The following is a 27,423-nucleotide window of genomic DNA, read 5'->3' on the forward strand; positions in this document are numbered from 1 at the left end:
TGCAAGATGACACAGCAAGTCATAATCTCCCACATTTGATCTTTGGACCAGGTTTGAGCGGGGTACCGAACAACAGCGAATCGAGATTGGAGCACACCAAATGCCTGCTCGACATCCTTCCTGCAAGCCTCCTGAACTTTCGCAAACCAGGTGTTCTTGCCTCCTGCCGCAGGGTTTGAGATCGTCTTCACAAATGTCTACCATCTCGGATAGATGCCATCTGCTAGGTAGTACCCCTTGTTGTATTGGTGCCCATTGATCTCGAAATTCACCGGAGGAGAATGGCCCTCAACGAGCTTGGCAAAAACAGGAGAGCACTGCAGCACGTTGATGTCATTGTGGGTTCCTGGCATATCAAAGAAGGAGTGCCAAATCCAGAGGTCCTGTGTGGCTACCGCCTCAAGCACCACACTGCAACCGCCTTTGGCGCCTTTGTACATCCCCTGGCAACCAAATGGGCAATTCTTCCATTTCCAATGCATGTAGTCGATGCTTCCAAGCATCCCAGGAAATCCTCTTGCTGCATTCTGGGCTAGGATCCGAACAGTGTCTTCCGCATTGGGTGTTCTCAAGTATTGTGGCCCAAACACTGCCACCACTGCCCGACAGAACTTGTAGAAACACTCTATGCTGGTGGACTCGGCCATGCGCCCATAGTCGTCGAGTGAATCACTGGGAGCTCCATATGCAAGCATCCTCATCGCTGTCGTGCACTTCTGGATGGAAGTGAATCCAAGAGCGCCAGTGCAATCCATCTTGCACTTGAAGTAGTTGTCGGACTCCCGGATGAAATTCACAATCCCGAGGAAGAGCTTTCGGCTCATCCGATAACGGCGCCGAAATGTTTTCTCACCATGAAGTGGAGCATCGGCGAAGTAGTCGGAGTAGTGCATGCAGTAGCCTTCGAGACGATGCCGGTTCTTTGCTTTCACCCGCCCCGGCGCCGAGCCACCTCGACGCGGCTTTTCATTGCTCGCCAGCAGCTGGGCGAGGGTGGCGAGCACCATGAGATGCTCTTCTTCCTAGACGTCGGCCAAGGCTTCCTCCTCCAGCAGCGCGGCGAGCTCTTCCTCGTCATCCGAGTCCATCGCCGAGTCAGGCAAAACGCCGAACACCTTGCGCTCGGTGGGCGTGTACCCGCCGCTAAACCGCGCCTCCGCGGCCGGAAACGGCGGCCGGAGACGCCCAGCTGCTGTGGGAGGGGCTGCCGCGGCGAAGCGCTGCTATTTTCCGGCGGGAAATGGCTATCTAGCGGAGTAGGGCAGCGGGCCGTCGCCGGGATATAGCTAGTGGTGGCCGAGGGCGCGGGGGGTGCGAGGCGAGTCGGGGGAAGAAAACCTTGACTTTTCCCTCTCGGTGTGGGCCACGCGTGCTTTTCCCTAGCGCCGGAGCCCCCAACTGCTCCCCAGCGCGCCGGGTTCGGCCTATGACCGCCGGGCGGAAAAAAGGTCCGAACCGGCGATTTTCGGCGTCCTAAGGGCGCAACTGTGCCGTTTTTTGGGCACCGGCGTCGAAAAAATGGCCTGGAAGGCTTGTTAGGGCGCGCCTGGAGATGCCCTTAGTGAGAGAAACGTATATGTGACTATTTCGTCGATCTCAAGATAATGTACCGGCACATTGGGCAGAATGTACGCGCGTATGCGTCTCTGCTGTGTTAAAAGAAACTACCAACTCCGTGAGGTGAGGGTGACGTAGCCCCTTCTGTCTTGTGTGATACTGCCCACGTGGTTTGACTCGTGTGTGAAGTGGCGTGTCTCGCGTATAGTCCAGAAGCACTCGTATCCCATAGTTTACTCGCCGGCGCCGTGCGTGACGAATCAGAGCCCGACTCGCGCCTGCCTTACATGGCGCAGCATGCACGCGGCCACGTATCAGCCATGTGCTCCGCTCGGTCTTACACATAGCGCCTTTCCGCCATCGCTTCACAGTCCAGATCGCCGTCTCCGCCGACCACCACTTCAACTCCTCCACTGCAGCCTGCAGGAAGCAGCTAGAGTACGCACCTACCTAGCAGCCATGGTGAAGCTAGCCACGGCGCGGGACTGCCGCGCGTACAGCCTCGGCGCCACGGGCGGCGAGACGTCGCGCAACCGGCGGTGGGAGTACATCAACGCCGGGGTGTACGTCTTCGCCGCCGTCCTCCTCGTCGCCGGCTTCCTGGCGCAGTTGTGGCCGTGGGCGGTGTCCACCAAGGCCGGCCTCGCCGTGGCCGTCGTCGGGCTGCTGGGCGTGCTGGGAGCGAACGCGCACGACCTGCTGGCGCACGTCGCCGGCGTCGACTACAACCTTGGGCTGGCCGGGCTCGACACCCAGTTCGTGCTCGTCGAGCTCGCCGCCCCCGCCGTGCAGCTCGCCGGCGCCGCGCTCACCCTGGTCGCGCTCATCTTGTTCGAAATCCAGGTATGGAGTTGGAGTTCATCCATCCAAGCTAGTAGTACCAGCAAGTTCAGAGTTCAGACTGGAGTTGCATGCCTGTTCTTTTCTATCTGAATCCATGGGACAAACCTCGCAGATGGAGAGAGGGCACCGGCGCGGCCTTGAGAGGCACGGCCTGAACCTGCTCATCGCCGGGCCGGCGCTGTGGTGCCTCGGGTCCATACACAACATGTGCCAAGTCTACGAGCGAGCCAACGGGCACGTCCAGATCCTCCAGAAGAGCGTGCACATCCCGTTCCTGCTCGGCAGCACCCTCTTCTTCATCGGCGGCGTCGTCAACCGGAACGACGTCCACGGCCGCTCCTCCCACAGCTCCACCCTACTGGTAACCAACTGAACACTTGAGATTCATTCAATCCAAGAACACGGCGGTGCTGAAATACTCTGCTCTGGACGATGCAGGGGAGGAGCTGGGCGTGGTACTGCCTGTTCGGGAGCTTGCTGTTCCTGGCCGGAGGGCTGCTGAACCTCCTCAAGGTGTTCAAGATGCAGCAGATGGGCGGCCGGGGGCTGGAGAAGCTGCGCGGCGGTGCGCAGGAGCGGCTCAGCAGGGAGAGGGAGGGCAAGGTGCCTCTCATCCTGGAGGAGGGCCGGATGGGGAAGCACGGAGGCAATGTAGGGGATACCTGGGCGCCGGGGCCGGCGCCGCGGCACGAGCCGAGGGCTCCGCCCGTCCCGCCGCCGCCGGAGGGTTCTTACAAGGACGCTGTCGTGAGCGGCGGCAACTAGTGTGATCTTGTCGTCCACGGCGGTGACGAATAATAAGAGAGGACGTGCCATGGCGGCTGGTAGAGGAGAAACATTGGCTTAGGGCGACGCCATCCTGTATTTTCGTATATGTACACGATGTCATGTGAATTATATCGACTTGCTGCCTATGATTCTACTACTACTTGCTTAGAGCGTGAATCTGCGGCGGGTCACCATTTGCAAGTTTCCCGGCGACGCCGGGAAGCTCGTCGGCGACATCGTGGAATTGGTGCTCGCCTGCTTCGTCCTGCCTAGTTGCAATCGAAAATTCCATGATGAAACTGCTAACAGCATCTTCATCTCCAACAGCCACCCAACGAGTGGCGTGCTAAAATTCATATTCATTTTGCAGCGCGTCCATCGCCTGCTTTGGCGTGCTAAAATTCATATTCATTTTGCAGCGCGTCCATCGCCTGCTTTGGCGTGACGGGGAGCGCTGGCTTTGGTGGCCACGGTAAATTTAGCTCGTGCATAGCCACGGTGAATTTAGCTCGTGCATAGCTCCAGCGCGGCGGGGAGCGTTGGCTTCAGCAATCGTTGTAAATTTAACGCGTGTAACTCCAACAGGCGCGACCGTTGTAAATTTAGCGCGTGTAACTCCAGCAGGCGCCGATCGCCTACTTTGGCGTGGCGAGGAGCGCTGGCCGCGGTAAATTTAGCTCGTGCGTAGCTTCAGCGCGGCTGGGAGCGCTGGCTTCAGCGACCATTGTAAATTTAGCGCGTGTAACTTTAGTAGACGCGCAAATGCAGCCTGCGCCCTCGCACAAACAAAATATTTTGTTTATAGATAAGAAAACAATACATACTAGTTCATAACATAGATAAAATCGATACATACAACTACATAATTAAACTACGGTGCAACTAGATAAACTACGATGCAACTAGAACCGTCTTGATCATCATCCTCACTGGTGTTGTTTGATGTAGAGATTCACACAAATCATTAGAACGACTTCCCACCGACGTTAACGAGATCGTACTGTGATATGGCCAGTGTCTTCCGCCTGTTCGCCCGCTCCGTGCGGCGCCTTGCCGTCCTCTCCGCCCAGAAGGTGCGCTCGTTGGCGATGTCCTCCGGGTGGCGCCGGCGCCACTCCGTTATGGCTCGCTTGTCCTCCTCGGCGAGGAGGCGGCGCTGCCACCGACGGTGCTTCGCACGGTCCAAGTCTGTGATAAGACGATGAGGAGGGACGACAGCCTGCGCCTGCTCGCGCGTGTAGATGTCGCGGAAGTTCATCTGCGAGCGAGGCCTTTCTAGGCGCCACGCCACCACGTCGTACGCGCGGGCGGCCTCGTGCGCTGTCCCGAACGTGCCGAGGCCGAGCCGGACTTTGCCAGACCGGATCTCAGCGTAGTAGGCGCCGGAGAGGCCCTCACGGACATTGCAGTAGCTCAAAGATTCTCGGCGGCGCGGCGGCATGGTGGCGACGGGGCGGGGAAGCGGCAGAGGAAGCGGCGAGAGCGTACGTGGCATTGCGAATAGGGATAGGGGGTCGTGTGGCGAGCACCGCCAATTTATAGACGTGCCGGAAGCGGTGCGTCAAATCTAGCGCGTGACCGTCCGCTTTCTTTCACGCGCGCACAATCGTTTCCCGCGCGCTAGCTTCTCGTCTCTGTTGAAGTGTGCGAAAACACCCCGCACGTGCTATAGTGCCAGTTTACCGCGCGCGAACGTTTTTTGACGCCGCTGTTGGAGATGCTCTGAAGGCAATTCTAATCGATCATCCAGCTGACCTACACGATCCCCCGTATAAAATGGAGTAAATTTTTATCTAAACTTATACTCCCTCCGTTCCTTTATACAAGGTGCATTTATTTTTTGATAAAATTTCACAATGTAACATGCATTTTTTTTAATTTCTCATAATCTCTATTTTATCCCTATAGAAAAGAGTAAAATTTCTTTCTCCCGATTGTCTCTGCATCTCTCTATATAGAAAAAGAAGAAAAGAAGGAAAGTATCTCTCCCCTGATTGTCTATATCTCTTTCTTTCAAAGCCTAACTGATTTACTTGCCAGTAATCAACAAATTTAACAAGGGCAATTTTGTACTAATGTATCTATAATTTATTCCCTTGGTTGGCGTGTCAAAAATATACACCTTAGATAAAGGAATGGAGGAAGTATAATTCTATTGCACTTACTCCCTCCATAAAGAGATATAAAAGCGTTTGATCTATTTTCTTTTTCAGAGGGAATACATATTAGTACACATAGAAACTAAACATAATGATGTTGTCCGTGATGCTCAACAAAATGATCTTGGAGCTGAGCATGAGCTCGTCGGTTCTCAATTTTGCGATGCTCTTTAAGAAATGCCAGGATTCTATTTGGATCAGAGATGCTCTTCAAGGAATGCCAGGATTTTATTTGGATCATACTCTGCCTCAACCAGAGTTTCGTTTGGATCATACTAAAAAGTTCTCAGGCATCTTCGTCTCGTCTTCGATGATCATGTGTATGCAATATGAGGCAACAAGTCATTATCTGTTATAAAACCTTGGAGCTTCGGTACTCGGCACGAACAATTGCAAAGCGCTTCTAAAGCACACCGAAGGCTTTCTCCACATCTTTCCTAACAACTTCTGAATATTTTTGTTATCTTTTGAACGCAAAATCCGCATGGTAGTAACCCATCGAGTAGTTGTGTCCATTGACCGAGTAGTTGCAAGTAGAAGCATCTCCTGTAATAAATCTAGAAAACAGTGATGATCTTAACAGCACATTCAACTCACTGTGAGATCCGGACAAACCAAAGAATGAATGCCATATCCAAAGGTCCTTCGATGCAACTGCCTCAAGAATGATCGTTGGATCTTTGTGACCCTTTTACCCTGCAGGACAATTTTTTTTCATGTCTAGTGCATATAGTCGAGTGATCCAAGCATCCTTGGCCATCCTCTTCATTCACTCTCTGTCACCAGCCTCTGCGTGTCTTCCTCGATGGGTGCTCTCAAATACTTAGGTCCAAAGACATTGATCTCTGCTTTAGTGAACCTTTGAACGGCCTCCAATATTGTGTCTTCACCAATGCGAACATAGTCGTCAACGGCATCGACCGAACACCATATGCGAAGACTCGAATAGTCGCAATGCACTTCATCAGAGGGCTTACACTTATTTCTCCACTTGCATTTCCCGAGAGCTTGAACCAGTCATCATACTTCTCAATGGCTTTTGCAACGGTCAAAAAATAGACTTGTGTGCATCCAAAAGCACCGGCAAAAGTACTTATCCATAGATTGGCATGATCTTGGCATTGCCCTCCGCTCTATCACAGTTGATGTGTATGTGGCCAAACTGTGATCCTCTCCTAGGGCGCCGAATATCATCATTGAAAATCATGCCTCAAATGGTTTCAAAGTCTTCGTCGTCTTCCAGCTGCAACGAGCACTGGAAGAACTAAACACCTCCATGCTACAACCTAGCACACCCGAACTCCACGACAACGCTCTCAAAAGGGAGAACAACAAAGAGCATAGTCTCTGCCAAGTGCACACCGAAAAAATGTCTTCGCCTGGAGCCTAGACACAAAGAGAAGAACCACAACGACGTCTTCAAAAAGAGTGTGGCACCCTTGAATGCCACCCTCGTCGGCGCCAATGTTTCGCTCGGCAACTCACCCGTGCCACCACGAGGCCGCCAGAAGGAGTCCGACGAAGACAGAACCCCAGATATGGATCAGGACGTCACCCCATTGAGAGAGAGGGTACGTATGAGCTACCTGTTGCAACCCCTCCTGTTGCCCACACAACCCTAGAGGGGAGCCACCACCACCTCAATGATTCCCGCCGAAGAGCAACCATGCAGGCCGCCCTCCGACGTCGCCGCATTGGCATCCCTGTCATGAGATACCATGCGCCGCCCACATCACAACGCACTCAACCACGGTAGGAAGAGCGATGACACTCCATCTACTCTTAGCCCGGCACCAGTCCCTGAGTCTGGGTAGATGCCTCCACCGTAGGATGCACCCACACCTGCGTCCCCAGCCAATACCCGATGTACTGGGAGGACACAACTCCGAGACTGCCGCCGGCCGCCGGTGAGCCAACTCGAAGCCTTGGCCAGGCGAGCTCACACGACGCCATGTCCATGGTCACTCTCGCCAATCCGCGCAATGACGCAACGCTAACAAGACCACCGGCACCGAGCACCACTTGGACTAAGCCCAACCTCACCTACCCGGAGCACCAGCTCTGATCTGCCTCGGGCCCAGGTCTGGTCCGCCCGAGCACAAACCCTAGGTCAAAGCTATCTCGACGAGCGAAACCACGTGCCGCCGGCCCACACCAAGTAGAAGGGAGGTTTCCACCGCCACCACCACACCGCCGTAGGACATCAACCGCCATGTTGCGCCCACACTGACCACGTGTGCAACCACCACGAGCTCCAACCCCTGCATCGCTGCCCCCAAACCACCGCAAAGGCAGCGGACCGCAACCCAAGCTCTACACCCTCAGCCCGCCCCGCTTTCCATGACACTCACCGACACTAGCCACCTCACCTCCTCGAGACCAGGGCACCAAAACAGGAGCCGCCCGTTGAAGCACGCCCCACCAGGAAGCCTGCAGGATGGCACCACCAGATCAGCTGCAACCCCACCCCAGCGCCTCCACGTCGGGCTCGAGGCTCACCACCAGCTCTTCATCGGAGATTGCAAGGGCACTACAAGAATTTTTTTTAACGTCGTGTACCCAATACACTCGGCTTATATTGATATGAACTCGGTTTATATATAAGCCGAGTAAAACACCCGGCTTATATGACACGGTTTACCTCGATCGGCTTATAAGGTATAAGCCAAGTGCCAGTGCAAAAACTCTTGGTTTATGTATAAGCCGTGTGTTTATACGAGGCTCTGGGCTTACTAAAGTAACATGACGGCAGCCGGGAGATAACGGCCACGTGTCACCGTCTGTATAAACCGAGTGCCTACGAGCGCTACACCTTTCATCTATAAACTGAGTCCCGAGAGCGCCTCCATAACCCATGCCTCGTGCGGCGCCCTAGCCAGGTCGCCGCTACCTCCCTATGTCACCCAACGCAGGAAACCGGGGTCCATGTCCGATCCGATCCAGCGCCGCCACGCCCTCCGTTGTGGCCCTCTACGCCTGTGTGCTCACCGCTACACCCCCTGCAGTGCCGCACCCTCGCCGAGTGACGTCGCTCGTGCCATTCACCACCACGCGGGGAAGAGAGGAAGCCTCGTCGCCGCCCACGCCGGCAGGGCTTTGCCCGCCAGCGAGATCTGACGCTGGCGACAGGGGGAGGAGGGAGGGAGGAGCCTAGTCGGCGACGGCTAGGGTTTCCCCTTCAGTCGCACATGGGCGACGCGGGGGTAGCGGGAGGAAAGCTGTGTCGGATGGGTTGCTTTGAGCTTCACGAATCCACATGTCTTCTAATGAAAAGGGTCGTTCCATTTGAGGAAAACGACCCGCTCGTCCATGCGAGAGGACGCAGGAGGAGATTAGTTGCAGCAAAACCGGTAGTACACAAATTCACTTCGCAGTGGCATACATGTGTAGTATCACTATATAAATCAACTTCTGCTCCCCTGTTTCCAGCACCTCGCTCATAACTGCTAGTGTTCGACCGTTTGGACCACTTCTAGACCTGGAGTTCAGTGAGTTGGGAGCCACGTGACTATCGAACAGGCCCTTAGGCTTCTTTGTTCATAGGATAAAAAGAGATATCATTTGGTTCATAAGATAGAAACTTTTTCATTAGGTCTGAGCTAATGTTTTTCTTTCCTTTGATATGTGAAGGATAGAAACCAATCCTGCATAGGAATAGTTTCTACAAATCAAAGAGCTCTTAGGGAATTTTTACTATAAAAATTCTATATAGTAGAATTCCTACAAAATTGCTATAAATTAAAGGAGGCCTTAAAGTTAGGGGATTCTAACAAATGTGAAAGAAGAACATCCCTAATGAACTACACGAGTGAACCAAAAACAATATACACGTTCCCATGCATGTGCCGGCGGACGTGTTGGACATAACCGTCGGCGCTCTCGGCTGCGATGTCCAAGGATTCCCGCACGCTTACCTCGGGCTCCCTCTCTCCTGGGAGAAACTCTGCTTCGCGGATTTCCTCCCCATGATCGCCAAAGTCGACAAGTACTTGTCGGGGTGGCGGGCGCGCCTTCTCTCCCCTGCCGGGCGGCTCGTCCTCATCAATGCCGTCCTGGATGCTCTTCCCACGTACGCTATGGCGGCTATGTTGCTCCCTCCGGCGGTGATCAAGGCCCTAGACTCGCTACGCCGCGCCTTCCTTTGGAACGCGGCTGAACGCGCTTCTGGCGCCCAATGCTTGGTGGCATGGGAGAGAGTATGCCGATCCAAGGCGGAGGGCGGGTTGGGGGTTCGCGACCTCGCGACGCAAAACCGGTGCCTTCTGATCAAGATGCTGCATCGGCTCCATGCCTGCTCCGCACCGTCGCGGTGGGCGACGTGGGTCTGGGCCGAGCTCGCGGGACGGTCCCTCCTCTCCGGGTCGGCAGCTTGGACGACCGGGGAGCACGGCAAGGCTCTCAGCGGTCTCCTCCCGCTCTACCGCGGTCTTACGATGGTGGAAGTCTGTGACGGGAAGCGAACATCCTTCTGGTTCGATAAATGGCTCCCGTGCGGAGCTGTCGCGGCAGCCTTCCCCGCCCTCCTCTCACAGGCGACTGAACCGGAGGTCACGGTGTGATGGGTGCGCTCTCATGGGCTGGACAGTGCGCTCGTGCCCAGGCTCACCACGGCCGGTGCGGCGGAACGGTCCACCCTCCTGACGCTCATGGATGGGGTCGCCCCGACCCCGGGGAACGACGTGCGGAGCTCGGTGTTGTGCCTGGGTCCCCGGGGAGGCATTGCAGCGGCGGCGGTCTACGCTCTGGAGAGGTTCGGTGGGGTGCAAGCTACTTTCGCCGAGTTCATTTGGGGGTGCGCTGCTCCCTCCCGAGTCCGTTTCTTCGGCTGGCTCCTTGTCCAGTGAAGGGTGCACACGCGGGACGTCCTTCTTCGGAAAACCATCGTCGCTGCGGAGGAGGCGGCGTGCCCCATCTGCGGCGAGGTGCTCGAGACGGCTGATCACATGATTTTTGCTTGTCCTTTCACGCGTTCGTTCTGGAAAACCATTGGGCTTGAGGTGGCCGGACGTGGCTACAATGTGAGGACCTGGATGTCCGTGCCATGGCCGGGGAAGCTGCTACCGCGTCCTTTGTCCTGCTGTGCTGTTGGCAGCTTTGGAAGCATAGAAACGCGGTGGTCTTCCGGGCCGAGCCGCCCTCCCTCGCTCGTCTCCTCGGCTGCTGCGGGGAAGATGCGGCCCTGTGGAGGGGGCGCCTGAAGGTGGCTGACCGGCCATGCATCGACAGGTGGTTGCTGGTGTTCGCGCACTCCGGCTAGTCATCTTGCCTGCCGCGGGGGAGGGCTTGTGCTCCCCCCACCCTCTCTGGCGCGGGTTGTGCGTCTGGGGGTGAGGTAACTACTCTCCCTCTCTCTGTAAAAACCTGGCTCCCCCCAGGGGGGGGGGTGATTTAATAAAGGAAAAAAGAAAATTCAGGTGGAGGGCCTTCGCCCTCCCCCGGTGACTTTAAAAAAAAACAATATACACTACCTAAATGCTTGTAGGAAACAGGACACGACATCTTAAAAAAGGAAACAAGACAGGAATAAAACACCATGTGCTTCATCTATCCGAGCTAATACATGATTGCTGAAAAGCAGAAGGTAAGCATATTTAAATTTGTCGGAGCTACAGTATCGTCACAATAGGTGTCATGAGAAAAGTTCTAGCAACAAGGAGACGACGAGGAGGTACGAGTGTAACAAGTCCCCCTTCTTGGCGCCAAGGGAATCCATGCATCCACCAGCTTCTGGTCACAAGGGCCTTTTCATGACTAGCAAAACGAGCACAAGTACAAAAGGAGATGTAACATAAGTGATGAAACCAATTACACCAATATGATCAAATCTAAAACCAGAAATAAGTATGGGGCATCTAAATAACAAATATCAGTCAGCTGCTGAATCCTTCACTATGATTTTTCTAGCATAATGACTTGCCTTATTTCCTTCCTCTAGCACAATCCTTTAGCATGTTTCTTACTGGATAATCATTTATCGTATTTATTTTGCCCAACATAATCTTTACCTTGTTAGTGTTGTGTTTGGATAGTGATGATCAAAACCAACCATACCAATTTTTGTTCATGGCCAATTATTTTTGTTCTTGCTTTGATGGTTCCTAATATTTTAGCATGTCCATGCTCCCACCAACCAACTCCAGCCCATTATTCTGGGCAATTGACCAAAACATGGTCAATCAAAACATACGCAAAAATATTTGCTAGCCAATGTTTTGGTGGGGTTTGATTGGGCTCAAACCAAGCGCACCCCATGGTTCTTAGACAAGTTATCCTGGCACAAATCCTGAGAGCATTCGATGATCAATAGGTGTGCCAAAAATAAGACAAAATGATAAATTACGAAAGACCACAATAACATTTCACATGTTGCTGTGGGATACCAGGAATCCAAGTGTATTAGAAAGGTCAAGGGCCTAAGCATCCACTATATAAGCATACCAGGTTGAGGTGGGCAAGAACAATCAATCGATTCCCCCTAATTATTTGGCTGATTGATCGTGTAGAACAACAAAAAAGAGGTGGGCAAATCTCAAAGTTAGTTCAATAGAAATGAGGGGATTGCGGGTACCACAAGAATACCTTATCAAAGTGCTTGTGGATTAGGAGGATTCTAAATTTCTGACGGCTGAGTTTCTGTGAGTTGGGTGTTGATCAAGAGCACATATTATTGTGAGGACTGAGCATCTGTCCAAGTTAGATCGATGGTTGGTTGCTTATTTCTTAGGATAATAAAACTAAAGGTGGTAAGTATAAATATATTAATCACTTTGAGTTGCTAGTACAAAAAGAAAGGATTATATGCGAGTAAAATTTACCCAATAACGAAGCTTTCTCTTCACCTTCCAAAGAAGCGTTGGAAGCCTATTTTCTAGCCTTTTCGAATATAATAGCCCTTTGTTCCTACAAGGGTCACAAGGAGAATGTATTAACTCCTAAAAAAAAGAATGTATTAAGCCCGCTAATTAACATGATCTAGGAACAACTGTGACAATATAAATAGGGAGTGGTGAGGAAAAACAAAGTAGGAGTGCCAGTACCATACCAGACATTGCGAATGCAGCAAGTAATGACATGGTGGATGAGGCTACGAGGACCCGGGTTAAAGCCATCTAGACCGCAGGTGTCGATTGGTTGAGACCAAGCACCGGTCCTGAGGTGGTATTGTGCATAATGATAGTACATCGGATGGGTATAGACAACAGTTTCAGACATGACAGTGGGCAGCGCCGTGGAGGAGACACTCAGGCACTTCCCTTGGAGAAAGAGGACGCGGTCTCCAATGCTTGTCAGCGGGATAAGAGGGTGCTTGGATACAAGGGACTATTTTTAGTCTGACTAAAAATAGTCTCTTTTAGAGGCTAAAGTTCCAAGCACCCCTGACTAAAAAGAGGCTAGGACTAGTCTTGAGGCTAAAATCTTTTAGTCATGGGAAACCTACTAAAATATGTATTAGCTCTCTCTCTCCTCATTTAATTCCTCTCCTTAGTTCTGGATTGGAGGGTTTGGAGGATAATAAATGTTCAATAACTAGATTTTAGTCTCTTTAGTATTTGGATCCAAGCATGGGTGAGACTAGCAAGTTTTAGTCCCACTACTTTTAGTCATGGGACTAAAACGTATCCAATCATGCTCTAAACCTTTCCAAGATAAGGTCCTCGAGTTTGTAAATCACAATGTGCTTTAAGGAAATGTCGCCATGGCCAACAAGCAGGATCTGTGAGTTGCATTCTACCAGATGGGAGCCCCTGTAGAGTTTATCTGCCGGACATGTGGCAATCAGCTTTGGCGGCCGTGGCGGCGAACCAACCGGCAGGGGCGGGTCGATCTGGAAAACCAGCGAGCCATTAGTTGCAGGATGGTGCACAAAGTATAGCTTGCCTTGGAATGCCAAGGGCGCAATGTTAAATGGGACTTCCCAGCTTGGCATGGTCCATTGCTGGTCTTGGGAGTCGGAGGTCGCAAAGGCTACACGCATCAGACGACGGAACGCGAGCATGACGACGACGGATCCACCGCTGCAGGAAACGGAGGCACGCACGCAGTATCTGATATAGTACCATTTCCGCAGCTCGGGGTCGGTGTGTGCGCTGCGGAGATCGTCGCCCAGCTGCGTGAGGAGGGTGGCAAGCGGTGGGAGCTCAACAATGTCGCGAGTGAAAGGGTGGAGGAGGCGGACGGCGGTGTCTTGGTCTCTCTGGAGGAGCAGGAGGCCGTCGACCGATTCCAGAGCACAGTGGTTCTTGAACAGGGGGAGCTCGACACGGACGAGGGCTCCGGTGTCGAGGTTGAAGAAGCGGATGTGGCCACCCAGCTTCCGGTGGCCGGGGTAGAGGCCGTTGCCCTCCGGCAGCATCATCCAGCGGCGCGGGTGGAAGCGTGGATCGGCGACGCCGCGGCCGCGCGGGCACACGGCGCCGGACCGCCAACTGGTGCAAACGGCGCGGAAGCGGACGTAATCCAGAAAATCGCCGGCCAGCACGCGCCACGCTATCTGTCGAACCATGTCCCCTGGAAGCGACGCCCAGGAGGGGGAGTAGGAGGACGGCGACGAGGGTGCTGCCGCGCCGGCGACATCGTCCGAGACCACCGCCGCGGGGCAGTGCCGCTTCTTTGCGAGCGCGGTGGTGGGCTGCGGCCCCGAAGGGCGCTTCCTAGATCTCGACGGTGGCATCCTGCGTTCCACTCGTAGATCTGATTCGCCCAATTAAGAAACACAAGATGGTGAATTTCACCCGATAATGCTAAACGTACGGACTTTATTTACAGGTTTGTACGGGCTGGGGCTTGTGCCCTTTTTTAATTGGCCCCCCCCCCCGATTTTCACCAGTGGGCCCGCGTTCCTTAATCAATCCTCCGCCAATCATCGCTAAGCTGCCTGTAAACCCCTTGTAGAAACCTGTACGTCTAGCATTACTCAATTTCACCCTGGAGAAACGAAAGAAATACAGATGACGAGGAGCAGGGCATTGCCTGGTGTAGTACCGGTGAGTTGGGAGTTTGAGATGGTGAATGTGTGCTTCCTTCTTTTGCATTTTATACATTGACTGCCAATTGCCCATGCGATTGCAACGGAGTATAAACATGAGAAAAAAATTTATTTGATATTATCTTAAAATCTGCTTTCTTATTTGATACAGGAAAAAAAATTCTTCCTTATTTGACACGAGTTCTAAATTTTATTCCCTATATGGCATTTCTGTTTATTTTGAGCCTAAATGACATCTAAAAAGACTCTTTTGCCCCTCATGTGATATGTGTGTGGGGGGCAATAGCACACACACGCATTATCAGTGCGAGGGCAGGAGCACACACGCAGCAACACATACATATGCACCAACACACGCACGCGCACACACACACAACAACACGCACGCGCACGTGCACACACACACGCACACACACAACAACACACAGCAACACACATGCACGCGCACACACACGCAGCAACACACACGCACGCAGCACACACACATACACACACGCAGACAGCACATAGGCACGCAACAGCACACACACGCACGCGCGCACGTACACACGCAGTAGCAAACACACACGCAGCAGCAGCACACATGTGCGCGTGCACTCACACATGCAACAGCACGCACGCGCGCGCACACACATACCGCATGAGGGGCAAAATCGTCTTTTCAGGTGTCATTTAGGCTCAAAATGGACAGAAGTGCCGTATAGGGAATAAAATTTAGGATTAGTGTTAAATAGGGAAGAAAAACTTTTCCAGTGTCAAATAAGGGACCAGATTTTAAGACAGTGTCAAATAAAGAATTTTCTCTATAAACATTGGGAGATTAGCCCGTAACTGCACGTTCATTATTATATTGATGCACTAAAATCTTGGCAAGTTCTTGTATGCAATCGTTATGATTTACCTGTCATTTTATTGCTATTAAGCATTTATTTGATAAGAATTTAATGACTTACTAAACAAAATATGTTTTTATTTTCATAAGTTAATAAGACATGAGACAATTGATTCTATTTTTAAGAGGATGAATGGGAGAAAACTGAAAATGTGAGGAAAAAAATCAAAGGGGAGAAAGAAAGAGCGAAACGTATATAAGGAAGATTGGACAAAAAAGAGATGAAATGGGAAGAAAATCAGCATTGTATCTTTTTCTGCTTCGACAACTTTCTATTTTGAGCCTCACTTTCCCTTCCCGGCTCAGTAGTTTGTCGACCATGAGTAATTGCGCATCAATAAATGACCCGTTGTGTTACGGGCCATGCTACCGTCGGCCGGCGGATCTTTTGTCACTGTCGTCTGATATGATGTCATCATGCGGCAAAGCAGTGTCTTTCATCATTGCAACTCTGCTGTTGCAGAATTTTTGGCAACAAAGGTCTTATTCATAGGTCTAAGTGTAGAAAACTTTTGCAACAAATGTATTGTTGCAAAAAACTTTGCTACAGTTGTAATGTTGCAGATTTTTTTGTCTTCACCTTCTTATAATGTTTCAGAGTCACGCAAAAAAATAATTCAGAAGAAAGGTTTGCAACATGATTGATGTTACAAAAAATCTTTCTTGCAACAGAGAAAAGGTTGCAAAAAAAAAGTACCACCGTCATTCGATGCGAGCTCCGCCGAATGGACGAGGCTCCTCTGACGTACTGCAGGGCGCAGTCGGGCCACTGACAGGTGGGCCCGAAAGCAAGTTGGCCCACCTGTCAGTGACCCAACTGCGCCCTGCAGTACGTCAGGGGAGCCGAGTCCCCGCCGAATGGTGGTGAGGGAGAATTAGCACCTCCTGCCCCCACCTCCGCGCCGCTGCCGACGAGCATCGAACCTCCGACCTGGTCGCCTCGCCGCCATCCTCCTCTTCCTGTTGTCTCTCGTCGTAGGAGCATCGTGCACCACTGCCGTCGCGGGTCCTCGCCATGAAACTAGCCTCCAACCCCGCGGGGGCCCGCCGCCCTGTATGTCCCCACGCACCATCCTCGTCGGATCCGCGAGATCCGGCTGGAATCCTCGCCTCTGTCGCCCACCCAGCTGCACGAGTCTCCGCCAAGCCCCACTTAGGTGTCCAGTTGCAAACTCTCTTTCTAAAACAAAGGCTCGGTTGTAGAGAACGTGGACATGGAGGGGGTTGCTCTCGACCGTCTGACAAGAGTCAATCCGGAGGACATGAAAACGGCGGGGCGCTCGTACGCGATCGGTTTGCTGAAGGTAAGCGTTTCTCTTGCATTATCGGCACAAAGACCAAATACATCGCAGAAGGTAAGTGAATGTTGGAGGTGTTTTTATTCCTGAGCTGCATACTCCCGCGCTGCCAGAGGCCGGTTCGTCCATGTCTATCGTTGACCTCACCTCCACCAATGACATCTAGGCGGCGAACTCCGATGAGAAAGAGTAGAAAACAACAATGACTTGAAGGACGGATGCGGGTGAAAATTTGGACTAGATTAACTTTTGGTCGCTCATATTTAATGAAATATGTTAAAAATATGATGAATGTGTATGGTACAAATGAAAATCATTCGGTTCGTTTAAATCTCGTTTGAAATTTATGCGGACATGGTTGGATGATCGGCTCCCGTATTATTGTCCGTGAACGCGTCTTACGTGTCCACGGACGAATATTGTGCTGCGTTCGTTCTAGGGGTCCGCATTCCCCTAAGAAACTCGCCGGCGGAGTCGCCGGACTTGGTGGAACGGAAGCAGCTCCGGGACGAGCCGCCGTTTCTAGGGTGGGGGTCTGCCCCCCTAGTCTTCTGAAATAAACGAGCGAGGATCTCATATAGACCGTTCATACTTCAATCGAACGGGTCACACGCACCCGTGCCGTGCTTTCTCAGCCTCTGCGCCGACGACAAGGGTCAAGGGGGGAAGAGAAAGCCTCGCGTCTTCACCGGCCACGCGCGCCATGTCCGAGACAGAAACGGCGGCGGCGGCGGCGACGTCGACGGAGCGGAAGCCCCGGCGGCTGCGGGGGCACAAGAAGGGCGCCGTCACCTGCTGCGTAGCGTCCTCCGCCCGCCCGGGCGTCGTCGCGTCCTCCGGCGAGGTACGCGCCTCTACTCGCTCTGAGCCTCTGGCTTTTCTCCCAGAAAAGGGTTGCCCCGTTCCATGGCCTCGCGTCAACACCCTGTAGCCCGCGGGGGACGTCCTCGCGCTGCCCCTAGTTGTTGTAGCATGGTTTCTCTCGGTCAGGACACCGGTCGAACACCTCGTGGGCGCTGGCTGGCATAGTGGCCGAATCTCGTGGCTGGCCTGCCGCTTTTCTGCGATTGCCGTAATAGTGCAATGTTGGCAATGGAATCCGGTTGCTTCGCATTGGCTTTGTCAATGGAGGCTTTAGCAGGAAGCGGTCGAGCTAATTTGGACATGCTGCACTGGGTGGGGGTGGGAAGGCAAACTATGCAGCCAAGTGATGTTCTTGCTTCTCTGGATGCGCATTGAGCTCGTTGCTGCAGGATTAACTGGAACACATCTTGTGAATAGCATTTGTACTATTGTACAGAATGCAATGCCCTTGTGAGGTAGTGCCAGGATAACAGATTTTGAACACCCAATGACCTTTCTCATGGTCTCATGCTAGTATGAGTACATGATGGCATTTCAGTTCGATACCGCACGATGAATTTCTCAGCATTCGCCTCTCACAGAAGTATTGGCAATGGTTTATGCTCAGTAGAAAGTACTCCCTCCGTTCGGAATTACTTGTCGCAGAAATGGATGTATCTAGACGTATTTTAGTTCTAGATACATCCATTTTCAAGACAAGTAATTCCGAACGGAGGGAGTACCAGTAATTAAGCTGAGATGAGAAATGGCACCCGACACTAAATATTTGTAAAGGTACTGGGAAGTCCTGGTATTATGCTCCCAGACCAGTAGGTTATTTCCTTATGTAGATCTTTCAATTTCTGCACAAATTGCAATGGTAAGTTGCTAATCGTTATTCAACACTGCGGAACCTTAGGCATATAATTTCACACTACTTGGTAATTCTGATGTTTCTGCCCTTCGGTAATCTCTCATGTTCTAAACTTCTAATAGCTTGTTCTGTCACCTTAGGATGGATGTCTTTGCTGGTTTGATTTGCGCACCAAAGATGTGCTCTTGACCATTGAGGCAGCAAATAAACCTATCTCTTCCATCTGTTTTAAATCAGGTCAGTAATGCCCTCCAAACATCTCAAGAAGTTCATCCCATTTTTTGTGCGACATGCAAACTTCACACACTTTCATGTCATTTGTTTTCATTTGATAGGAAATGAAGATCATGTGTATGTATCGGCTGGAAATGAAATCTTGTCCTTCGATATTCGTATGGTAAGCGAGCACCCACTAAATATTTGTATTCCCAAATCGAAGTTGTGACTTTTGCGTTGGTTTTCACTGGGAATATGATTAAAGTAGTTTTCTTGCAGGGATCTCAATCAAAGCCACTGGAGACATATAACTACAATAGAGATGAAATCAACCAGGTGTTTTATTTTATCTGCAACACCGCTCCTTTTAGTCTTCTTATTACGGTGTGAAATGGTGCTGTGATTGTGAATTTTCTCTTATTACTGGATCTTAGGCCCTTTGGCCTGATACTAACATTTAACTGTGTCCAGCAAGGGTAGAATCTAAGAGTTCCACATTTTATGCAGATTGCTGTGAGTTCTAAAGGCTATCTTGCTGCTGCAGATGACAGTGGGGATGTTAAGGTATAGAAGATCTTTTCGAAATAATAGAATTAAATCATTCTAGGTTCAAAAGTACTGATTTTATATATCGTCTGCTTACTTAGAACCAAGGGGGATTAGAACATAAATTTGAATTGTAAGAGGATTGTTGGATAACTTTAGATCTGGGCTTTTGGATGCTCTAGTATCTTAAAGCTGAAGAAACTTGAATGAAATAAGTTGTTACTTCTTTGGCATAATAACTCGTCAATTATTTCACTCTTCGTAAGTTCGACTATTCCTCTCACAGATTGTCAATACCACTCAAAAGTGCTTGTACAAAAGATTGAGGGAAGCCCACACAAGTGTATCCTTACATGGTCTGGAGATTTTCGTACTTTTTCATCAAATAACAGTGTTTAAGTTTTGTTTTGCGTATTCTTATTCCCAGTTTAATGTTTCTGTTGCCCTGCAACCTGTCTTCCTTAGCAACATTTCAACAGATTTGCAGCAGTGTACAATTCATTCCTTGGAGACCTTGGACAGGTTATTGTTATTGTTCACTTTTTCTTTGTTTTATTTGACACTTTTATTTGCTCCTGCGTCTTCCTTCTTTTTACAACTGATAAGGGAAGAACTGTTATATGTCTATCTTTGATATGTTATTTTAAATGTATTAGCGTCTTGATTTGACAGCAATTACTGGTGGCCTTGACTCAAAGCTTGCTGTGTGGGATTTCTCCAAAGGGCGAGCACTATTTTCTATTGATTATGGTACCTCGTTCTTCTATTAAAATCGTGTACACAGCTTATATTGCTTGTGCTATTCCAAACTGATACTTATGTCTTGTCCTGATGATGATGCATCCTAACAGTTCCTAGTAAACCTCATGAAACTTGCTTTAGGCATATTAAATGCAGCTCTTATGTGTCTATTAGAACGAAGAGTCGCATTAGTTGGTTTATATAGTAGGAAAAGATCTGTCGATACATTGAAAAGCTGTATTCCTGTTATTTTTCACTTCGCCATTCTCCGATGCGGATCGGTTAACGTATTTCTGTTGAATGTCAGGATCACCTGAATTGCAAAATAGCAATTCTTCGGGTAGTACAGGGCAATGTCTCAACCCTGCTTTCGTTCACTCGGTAGCAGTTTCTGAAGAGGGCATTTTAGGTGGGTTGTATAAAGTTTGTGCCGTTGCAAGGGGGGACGGTGTTGTTGATGTAGTTGATCTAGAATATGAATTGGCCCCTGCAAAATCAAAAGGCCCTTCTCGGGCAGGCGGTTTGGCCATGAGCTCGAAAAGAAACGATCTTGGGGATGGGAGCAATAATCAATGCCAAGGGAAAAGGATCCATCTTGATTACTCAATGGGTGGCCATACTGCAGCTGTCTCCTGTGTGTAAGTCCCTTTATGCTGTTTCTGTGTTCCTTGCGTATATCACTGTTTCACTAATTAGCCACTTAACAGAGCATTTTCAGCGTTTGGTGAGAAGGGGAAGTTCCTTGTTTCAGGTGGTAACGACGCATCACTGAAAGTATGGGATTGGTCCAAAGGATTTTCTCCTGAAACAAACAGCAATAGTGAATTGGTGTTGGATATTGATGTGAAGAAAAAGGTTGTAGCTAGACCTTCAGTTTTGTTTGAATTATTGTCTTTTGCTAGATGTGGCACTAACAACGCCAATACCGTATCTTGTTGGTTATCTTGCCATTGAGATTTCTAGGCATAATACTGATCTCTGATCCATATCTTGGCAGGTAAATTGGTTGTGTACTGCTCCAACTGATTCAGATAACCTGATTGTGTGTGACACATCCAAGGTGGTCAAAGTATATAATTTCCCATAGATGGAGAAATGTGCGGTGTCACCTTATGGACAGTTTCCTGGGTTATAACACAGCATGTTGGCCCTGACTCATGAACCCAATCCAACTGCAACTAGTCCTAGTGAAATGACAAGCAGTTGGTTCTTCTTTTGGGATATCATTATATGGGACTCTAGAGCCCTGCAGAAACTCTTGTTTGTAATGAGACAAGTCATGTGGTACTGAAATCTTGTGCTCTGATGTGCTGCTAGAATAGACATGTATGTCTTTGTTGCGTGGCATTATATATTTATGGTTTCGGTATAGAACGATTGGGTTTGTGTAGGTAGTTCATCGAAGATAGAGAAATGTGCTTAAATCTTTTGGTTTCCTTCTGATTTTGTAGAGCTGTAACTGATGTTTCTTACAAAGTCATTTTCCCCCAACGTTGTGAATGTGACAGGCAACCTCTTCGTACTGTAACAAGGGAATCAGCATGGTACAATGATAGTACTACAAGAACACCTCATCTGTAAATGAAATGCAACACATGTTACACAGCAGTTGTTTTGCTACCAGTAACCTCTGCAAGAGCACCTGCCCTGTTCAAAATGATGGAACCTGTTCGAATCCCTCAATATGATGTCTCTGCTGCACATCTTGGATATGAACTTGGCAGCCTCGTGGCAGTGAGTGCAAACCCTCGAGTTCTTCGTCACGCGGATCGGACGCCCTTCCGACAGATTCAGCACCCCGAACGCGACGGCGAGCTTTGAGCTGTGGCCACAGAGTGCCTCGCCGTTCACCGCGTCGTCGGCGCCCATCAGAGCATATCTCTTCTTCGGATCATGGCCTTCTTCCTGCATTCTTCTGGCAACTTCATCCAGGAACTCCGCAATCCTTGTCCCCTGTGGATGACTCCGGTTGCCTGCGACGAAGACCTGAACCCTGCCCCTGGCCTCAATCCAGCTGCAGCCAGTTTTCTCCCGGAGCCCCCGGCCGCCGATCTTGTTCCTCAGCTTCCTTACAGCCCCCCATCTCTCAGCCTCAGCATATATGTTGGCAAGAAGAACGTAGTACCCGGTGTTTTCAGGTTCCAGTTCAAAGACCCTCTCTGCTACCTCCTCTGCAAGCCTGATATCCCTGTGAATTCTGCATCCATTCAGCAATGAGACCCATATACTTGAATCTGGCTCGATCGGCATCGAATCGATGAACTCGTAAGCTTCCCTCAAATTTCCGGTGTTGGTTAGTAGGTCAACCATGCAGGTGTAGTGCTTCAGCCTGGGCTCTATTTTGTGTTCACGACGCATCGCATCGAAGAACCTCCATCCCTCGTCTCTCAGGCCTGAATGGCTGCAGGCATACAGTATGGCACTTAAAGAGGCTGCATCCGGCTCAATGCCACTTGCCCTCATCTGCTCAAAGAGCGCAATGGCATCCCTGCCACGGCCATGCATGCCATATCCCGCTACCATGATGGTCCATGAGATGAGGTTCTTGTTGCTCAACCTGTCAAACAGCCGTTGAGCTAGCAGCAATGCACCACACTTAACATACATGTCCATGAGGGCGTTGGCTACGAATTCGTCTTCCAAGTACCCTCTTCGTAAGGCGTAGGTGTGCATCTCTCTGCCCCGCTCCAGGGATGAAAGGCTTGCCGCGGCAGGAAAGATGCAGGTCATGGTCACGGCATTAGGTCTGAACTGGGGCAGCATTTCAGTGAACAAACTGAAAGCCTCATTGGCTAGATTATTCCTGGAGTAACCTCCTATCAGCGTATTCCATGATATCATATCCTTACTCGTCACGCCATCAAAAATCAACCTTGCTTCCTCCATATTTCCGCATTTCGCATACATTTCCATCAGCGCATTGGTAACAGGAATAACTTTCTCCATTCCATTTCTGATGGCATATCCATGGACAGATTTGCCATCTTTCAGCGATTCATTACCAGCAAAAGCATGAAGAGCACTGGTAATTGCAAAGGTATCTGGTCTGATACCATCTAGTGCCATTTCTTGCAATAACCCAGCCACTTTGTCAAAAAGACCAGCCCTGGTATAACTTGTAATTATTGCTGTCCATGAGACAACGTTTTTCTCATCCATGTTCCTGAATATCTTATTGGTGCTACGCCAATCTGAGCAATTTGAGTACATATCGAGAAGAACATTAGCAAGAGATGTCTCACTTACCAACCCAGTTTTCACAGAGTACCCGTGAACCACTCTCCCTAGGAACCAATGGTGCAACTGTGCACAAGCAGGCAAAACACTTAACAATGTGGCTGAATCCAACTCCTGTCCTTGTAACCACATTCTTACAAATAGTTCAATAGCTTTGCTGTGTAATCCATTGAAAGTGCAGCCACTGATGATAGAATTCCAGGATATGACATCTCGATGAGGCATTCCATCAAACACCAAGATTGCATCTTCAGTCATGTTGGATTTCGCATAGAATGATATCATTGCATTGCAAACTGCACACTGTGCACCAAAACCTAACTTCAAAAGATACCCATGAACCACTAGGCCATCCCTTCCACTGTACAAACTAGTGACGCACTTCACAAGGCATGAAACGGTGTGCTCATCCGGGGCAATTCCACTGTCATGCATTTTCTCAAAAAGAAATAGGCTTTCTTGAAATTCACCAACCTTTGCATACCCACCCATTAGTAGATTCCACACATGTATGTCGCTTTTCGATGACATTGCATCAAACACCTTGCGTGCATAGCTTAATTCACCACATTTCACATACATGAATACCAATTTGGATCCCAGATTTTCATCTACTCCTCTCTCCAGAGACTCAAGCTCCCAGAGTAATCCAGTTTTCACAGAGTATCCATGAATCACTCTTCCAACAAGCTCATAACCTAATTCAGCACAAGCAGGCAAAACACTGAGCATCGTCACTGAATCGATCTCCAGGCCTTCAAACCACATCTCGCTAAAATGCTCAACAGCCCTGTCATGCCATCCATTTGAGAAACATCCACTGATGACAGAATTCCAAGAAATAGCATCCCGCTGAGGCATTCCTTCAAACACCCGCAAAGCATCCTCGTTACAGCCACACCTTGAGTACAGAGCCATCAATGCATTTCCAACCGCACACTGCGAGCCAAGACCCAACTTCTCAAGGTACCCATGAACCACCTCACCATCCGCGATACTGCCCAAACCAGCAATGCACTTCAAGACGCAGGAAATGGCGTATGCGTCTGGTCGAATCCCACAGCAGTGCATCCTACTAAACAGAGACACACCTTCTCGTAAATCACCAGCCTTGGCATAACCGCTCATCAGAGCAGTCCAAACGCGCACATCGCTCACTTGAGGCATTTCGTCAAACACCCTTCGTGCACTCCCCAAGTCCCCACACTTCAAGTACATCAGCACCAATTTCTGCCCGAGAACACTGTCCATTGCATTTGTTCCAAGGCCAGATGCACGAACCAGGAAATGAACTCTCTTCCCACCTTCCAACGACCTCATCTGCGAGCAGAGCTGGAGGACGGCGCCGTAGCTCCGGTCGTCGACCCCAGCCGAGCCGAGCAACCTCAAAGCCTCCGCCAACTCACCCGACCGACACAGCCTCTGAATCTGCAGGTTCACGTCGGAACTCGGGAGCCAGTTTGGCGATTTCTCGGCGTCCCTCGGAGAAGCGGCTGCCTCCAAGACTTGGCCGGACGGTGCGAGGACGCTACACCGGACCCTCGCTCTCTGGCTGGTGCTCTTGGGAGGCGGCCATGGCTGCGGAGCTCGGGGGTGGCTGGAAATGGAGGCGGCTGGAGGCGTCGCCATGGGAGCTGGAGGCAGAGGAGTTCAAATTTTGCCGCGAAATTGGCGCTGTCGGCGTGGTTTGGTCTCGCAATGGATAGCTTTCTGGATTAGGTTGATTCTTTGGCCATTTGCTCCCTCGCATTCCGGAAAATTCATAAAATGACACAAGTTAGTTACGGTCCTTTCTACTCCATCGATGCTAAAAAAAGACCATTTCTCTAACGAGGGTGTTTATGTAAAACTTCATGGACTGCATCATTTACCACCTCCGTGTGGCTGAGGAAGAGGATAGAGCGCAAACAGAACAAGAGCGCAACTGTCACTCCATTGGAGAACAGCAAGGAGGCCAGCTTCGGTTCATTGGTAGAGGAAGGAGAGAGAAGAAATGGGAGGAATCCTCATGCAGCATCACCAAATCTCTCCCAGTCCTCTGCGAAAAGCCGCCTTCCCCGGATCATTTGCTCTCCCAAGAGGTGATTGTGAAACATTGTAGTTATCTCCTTTTCGATAGAGAACATCTTCATCAAGGTTAGTTAGTTAGTGCGTTTAATGATATATAGGAAACAGGCACCATTGCAGTCATTGTGCCTGCATTGCCACATTGGTGAATACATTTTGTACTAGTACAATTTTAATGATATATAGGAAACAGGCACCATTGCAGTCTCTGCCATGGCTCCCTCTCTTAGTTTCAGTCTCCCTTCCAACCTGACCGAAAAAAATCTTATGGCGAAGTCTGAAGCCCTGAATTCGGTGGCATCTGCAGATTTTGCTCTCCATCGCGCTCCACTGCGGGGTTCTCTGCCCTGCTCATCTTCCCTGACGGTCAGATCCGAAGCCAACGGGTATCCGCCTTCAAGAATGGCGGTCAAGAAGCACAGCAAAGAAGAGCTCATAGAGTTCTTCAGCGGCATCCAGGCCGCCATTACCAGGGACTCGCCCAAGGCGCCCGGGAGGACGAGGAAGCCGTCGTCGCCGGCTGGCACGCTCCAAGAGGCCGGCATGAAGCTGCAACCACACGGTAACTTGACAGCATCAGGATGAAAATAATTATGTTTCCTTTGTTCTGAACCATCATCGCGTTGCTTGTGCTTCCAGAGGGACTGCACCAAGACGGGCAGCCAAATTTGGAGGACATGAAGGTGCCCGAGCTGAGGGACATGGCGAGGGTGAGGGGGATGAGAGGCTACTCCAAGCTGAAGAAAGGGGAGCTCATTGATCGTCTGAGGGGGTTGGCCTGATAGTTAACAAGCCTTCCTCTCCGAGACACGAACAGGCAGAGTTGATCGAACCGGTTCAGCTTACAATCGACTTTTCTTGCGCCTGTTGTTTTCTTTGTTAGAAATCTTCGAGAGGGGAGAAGCTCTGCAGTTCAATTTTAGTTATGTATATTGTTGGTTAATCAGCTTTTATCTATTCTTGCAACTAGTTTTTCACTCAGGATTATAAAAAAATTATGAACAGCAAATTGAGGCCTTCATATGATAAGATTTTTATAGAAAAAATTCCTATATAGCTCTTTGGTTTGTAGGAATCGAATCCTATTCCTATCAAGAAAATCTTCCTATCCTTCACATTTCATAGAAAAATAAACATTAGCCTAAATTTAATAAAAAGAAATCCTATGATATGAAACAAATAATATCTCCTTTCTTATTCCTACTCATAGGATTTGAGGTGCATGTCCCCAACCCTGTGGTTGAGTTGGTTAGGTGGACAGTGGTATCCCCAACCCACCAGGGTTCAAATCCTGGTGCTCGCAGTATTCCTGGATTTATTTCAGGATTTCCGGCGAAGCACTTTTAATGAAAGGAGACGTTTCCGTCGACGACGAGGCGCCTACGGTGACTTCAAAAATCTAGAAAACAGCAAGTATTCATCCACGATGATATGCCGGCTCAGTCTCTCGGAGGTGCTCATAAGGATAGGATGTGCGTGCGTGCGTTCATAGGGGTGAGTGTATGCGCGTGTATATGAACACTTGTGTCTGTACTGATGCTCAAAAAAAAGGATTTAAAATGCATGTCATCTCATTTCCTATGATTTTTCTATTCTTATAATTTTCTTACCCTATGAACCAAAAAAGGCTTAAGCCTAAAGGACCAACAAAGCCCCGTCGTATTTATTGGAAACTATTTTCTCGAAAGACCGTTCTTTGCATGGTCTGTTTTGTTGCTTTCATTTGCGTATCGTCGTGTTTCTGAACTTAAATTTGTTTTTTTTTCTACTTTTGATCGAATAACTATGCAAGCGTTCACTTCGACATTATGAAAGGAGGAGAATTGGAGTAGAAAGAATGTTGAACTCCCTGCAAAAAAAATGTTGAACTATCAGTGGTAAAATAAAATATGACCACAGAGAAACACCGGACGAAACAGCGTGCCTTGATTTTAATTGTTTTAGAAATCTATATATATTCAGTGCATATGAAGAAAATTATGATTGCTAATCTGAAGAAAACCAGTGATCTCAATTCAGTATGAAAACTGTTGAAAATGGCAATATAAATTTAGTATGTACACAAGGAATGCAATATGCACTGAAGATTGCATTAAATTAAGAGAAATGCCTGGACAGCCAAGTCACAATTTACAGGTGAGCACTATTTACAGAAGCTACACAATGTGAACTGAAGAACCCATAACTCATTTTTTTCTTCCGCCCCTCAATTCACCTCCAGTGCTGCTCATACTGACGTATTTAATGTTTGGTTGTCCCCAAGAAATATATAGACAAGAAAACCATAAAACATAAGATTGTTGCAGAAAAGAAAAGAAATATAAGCTAATTATTCTAGGTACCTCACATAGAAAGAAAGGAACGCTCCCCGCGTCGTCCCCCCTCCTCCCGAGGGC

General features: G+C 49.7%; 5 protein-coding genes and 1 long non-coding RNA gene across 8 annotated transcripts; 3 read left to right on the plus strand and 3 right to left on the minus strand.

Annotated features, from left to right (window-relative positions):
- The first annotated feature begins 1,910 nt into the window (after positions 1-1,910).
- Positions 1,911-3,336, plus strand: LOC119271357. The gene is made up of 3 exons (XM_037553217.1): positions 1,911-2,400; positions 2,513-2,761; positions 2,839-3,336. Exons 1-3 carry the CDS (start codon positions 2,017-2,019, stop codon positions 3,163-3,165), a joined length of 960 nt encoding a protein of 319 aa, XP_037409114.1. The 5' UTR covers positions 1,911-2,016; the 3' UTR covers positions 3,166-3,336.
- A 7,550-nt stretch (positions 3,337-10,886) lies between these two features.
- LOC119271358 lies at positions 10,887-12,662 on the minus strand. The gene is made up of 3 exons (XR_005134499.1): positions 12,370-12,662; positions 12,143-12,227; positions 10,887-11,078 (listed from the first exon to the last, which is right to left on the minus strand). It is a non-coding gene; the product is annotated as an uncharacterized LOC119271358 (long non-coding RNA).
- A 289-nt stretch (positions 12,663-12,951) lies between these two features.
- On the minus strand, positions 12,952-14,343 carry LOC119272053. The gene is made up of 2 exons (XM_037553648.1): positions 14,310-14,343; positions 12,952-14,018 (listed from the first exon to the last, which is right to left on the minus strand). The coding sequence occupies exon 2, from the start codon at positions 13,996-13,998 to the stop codon at positions 12,952-12,954; it is 1,047 nt and encodes a 348-aa protein (XP_037409545.1). The 5' UTR covers positions 13,999-14,018; positions 14,310-14,343.
- A 2,677-nt stretch (positions 14,344-17,020) lies between these two features.
- LOC119267494 (WD repeat-containing protein 53-like) lies at positions 17,021-21,149 on the plus strand. Of its 3 annotated transcripts, none has more exons than XR_005132465.1 (11): positions 17,021-17,347; positions 18,361-18,457; positions 18,556-18,617; positions 18,716-18,772; positions 18,944-19,000; positions 19,269-19,325; positions 19,462-19,504; positions 19,655-19,732; positions 20,031-20,361; positions 20,442-20,578; positions 20,721-20,732. XR_005132465.1 is itself a non-coding variant. In XM_037548880.1 (11 exons), exons 1-11 carry the CDS (start codon positions 17,207-17,209, stop codon positions 20,808-20,810), a joined length of 1,161 nt encoding a protein of 386 aa, XP_037404777.1. In that variant the 5' UTR covers positions 17,037-17,206; the 3' UTR covers positions 20,811-21,149. The 3 variants fall into 3 exon arrangements, 2 of the variants coding, with proteins under 2 accessions (XP_037404778.1, XP_037404777.1); XM_037548880.1 differs by having other exon boundaries at positions 17,037-17,347; positions 20,431-20,578; positions 20,721-21,149; XM_037548881.1 differs by lacking the exon at positions 20,721-20,732 and having other exon boundaries at positions 17,022-17,347; positions 20,475-20,578.
- Positions 21,150-21,260: 111 nt separating this feature from the next.
- LOC119267493 (pentatricopeptide repeat-containing protein DOT4, chloroplastic-like) lies at positions 21,261-24,653 on the minus strand. The gene has a single exon (XM_037548879.1). The coding sequence runs from the start codon at positions 24,587-24,589 to the stop codon at positions 21,341-21,343; it is 3,249 nt and encodes a 1,082-aa protein (XP_037404776.1). The 5' UTR covers positions 24,590-24,653; the 3' UTR covers positions 21,261-21,340.
- Positions 24,654-24,850: 197 nt separating this feature from the next.
- On the plus strand, positions 24,851-25,987 carry LOC119271359. The gene is made up of 3 exons (XM_037553218.1): positions 24,851-25,041; positions 25,335-25,589; positions 25,667-25,987. The coding sequence occupies exons 1-3, from the start codon at positions 24,954-24,956 to the stop codon at positions 25,807-25,809; spliced, it is 486 nt and encodes a 161-aa protein (XP_037409115.1). The 5' UTR covers positions 24,851-24,953; the 3' UTR covers positions 25,810-25,987.
- Positions 25,988-27,423: the final 1,436 nt, after the last annotated feature.

The sequence above is a fragment of the Triticum dicoccoides genome, chromosome 3A (assembly GCF_002162155.2).
Source record: "Triticum dicoccoides isolate Atlit2015 ecotype Zavitan chromosome 3A, WEW_v2.0, whole genome shotgun sequence".
Lineage (NCBI taxonomy): Eukaryota > Viridiplantae > Streptophyta > Magnoliopsida > Poales > Poaceae > Triticum > Triticum dicoccoides.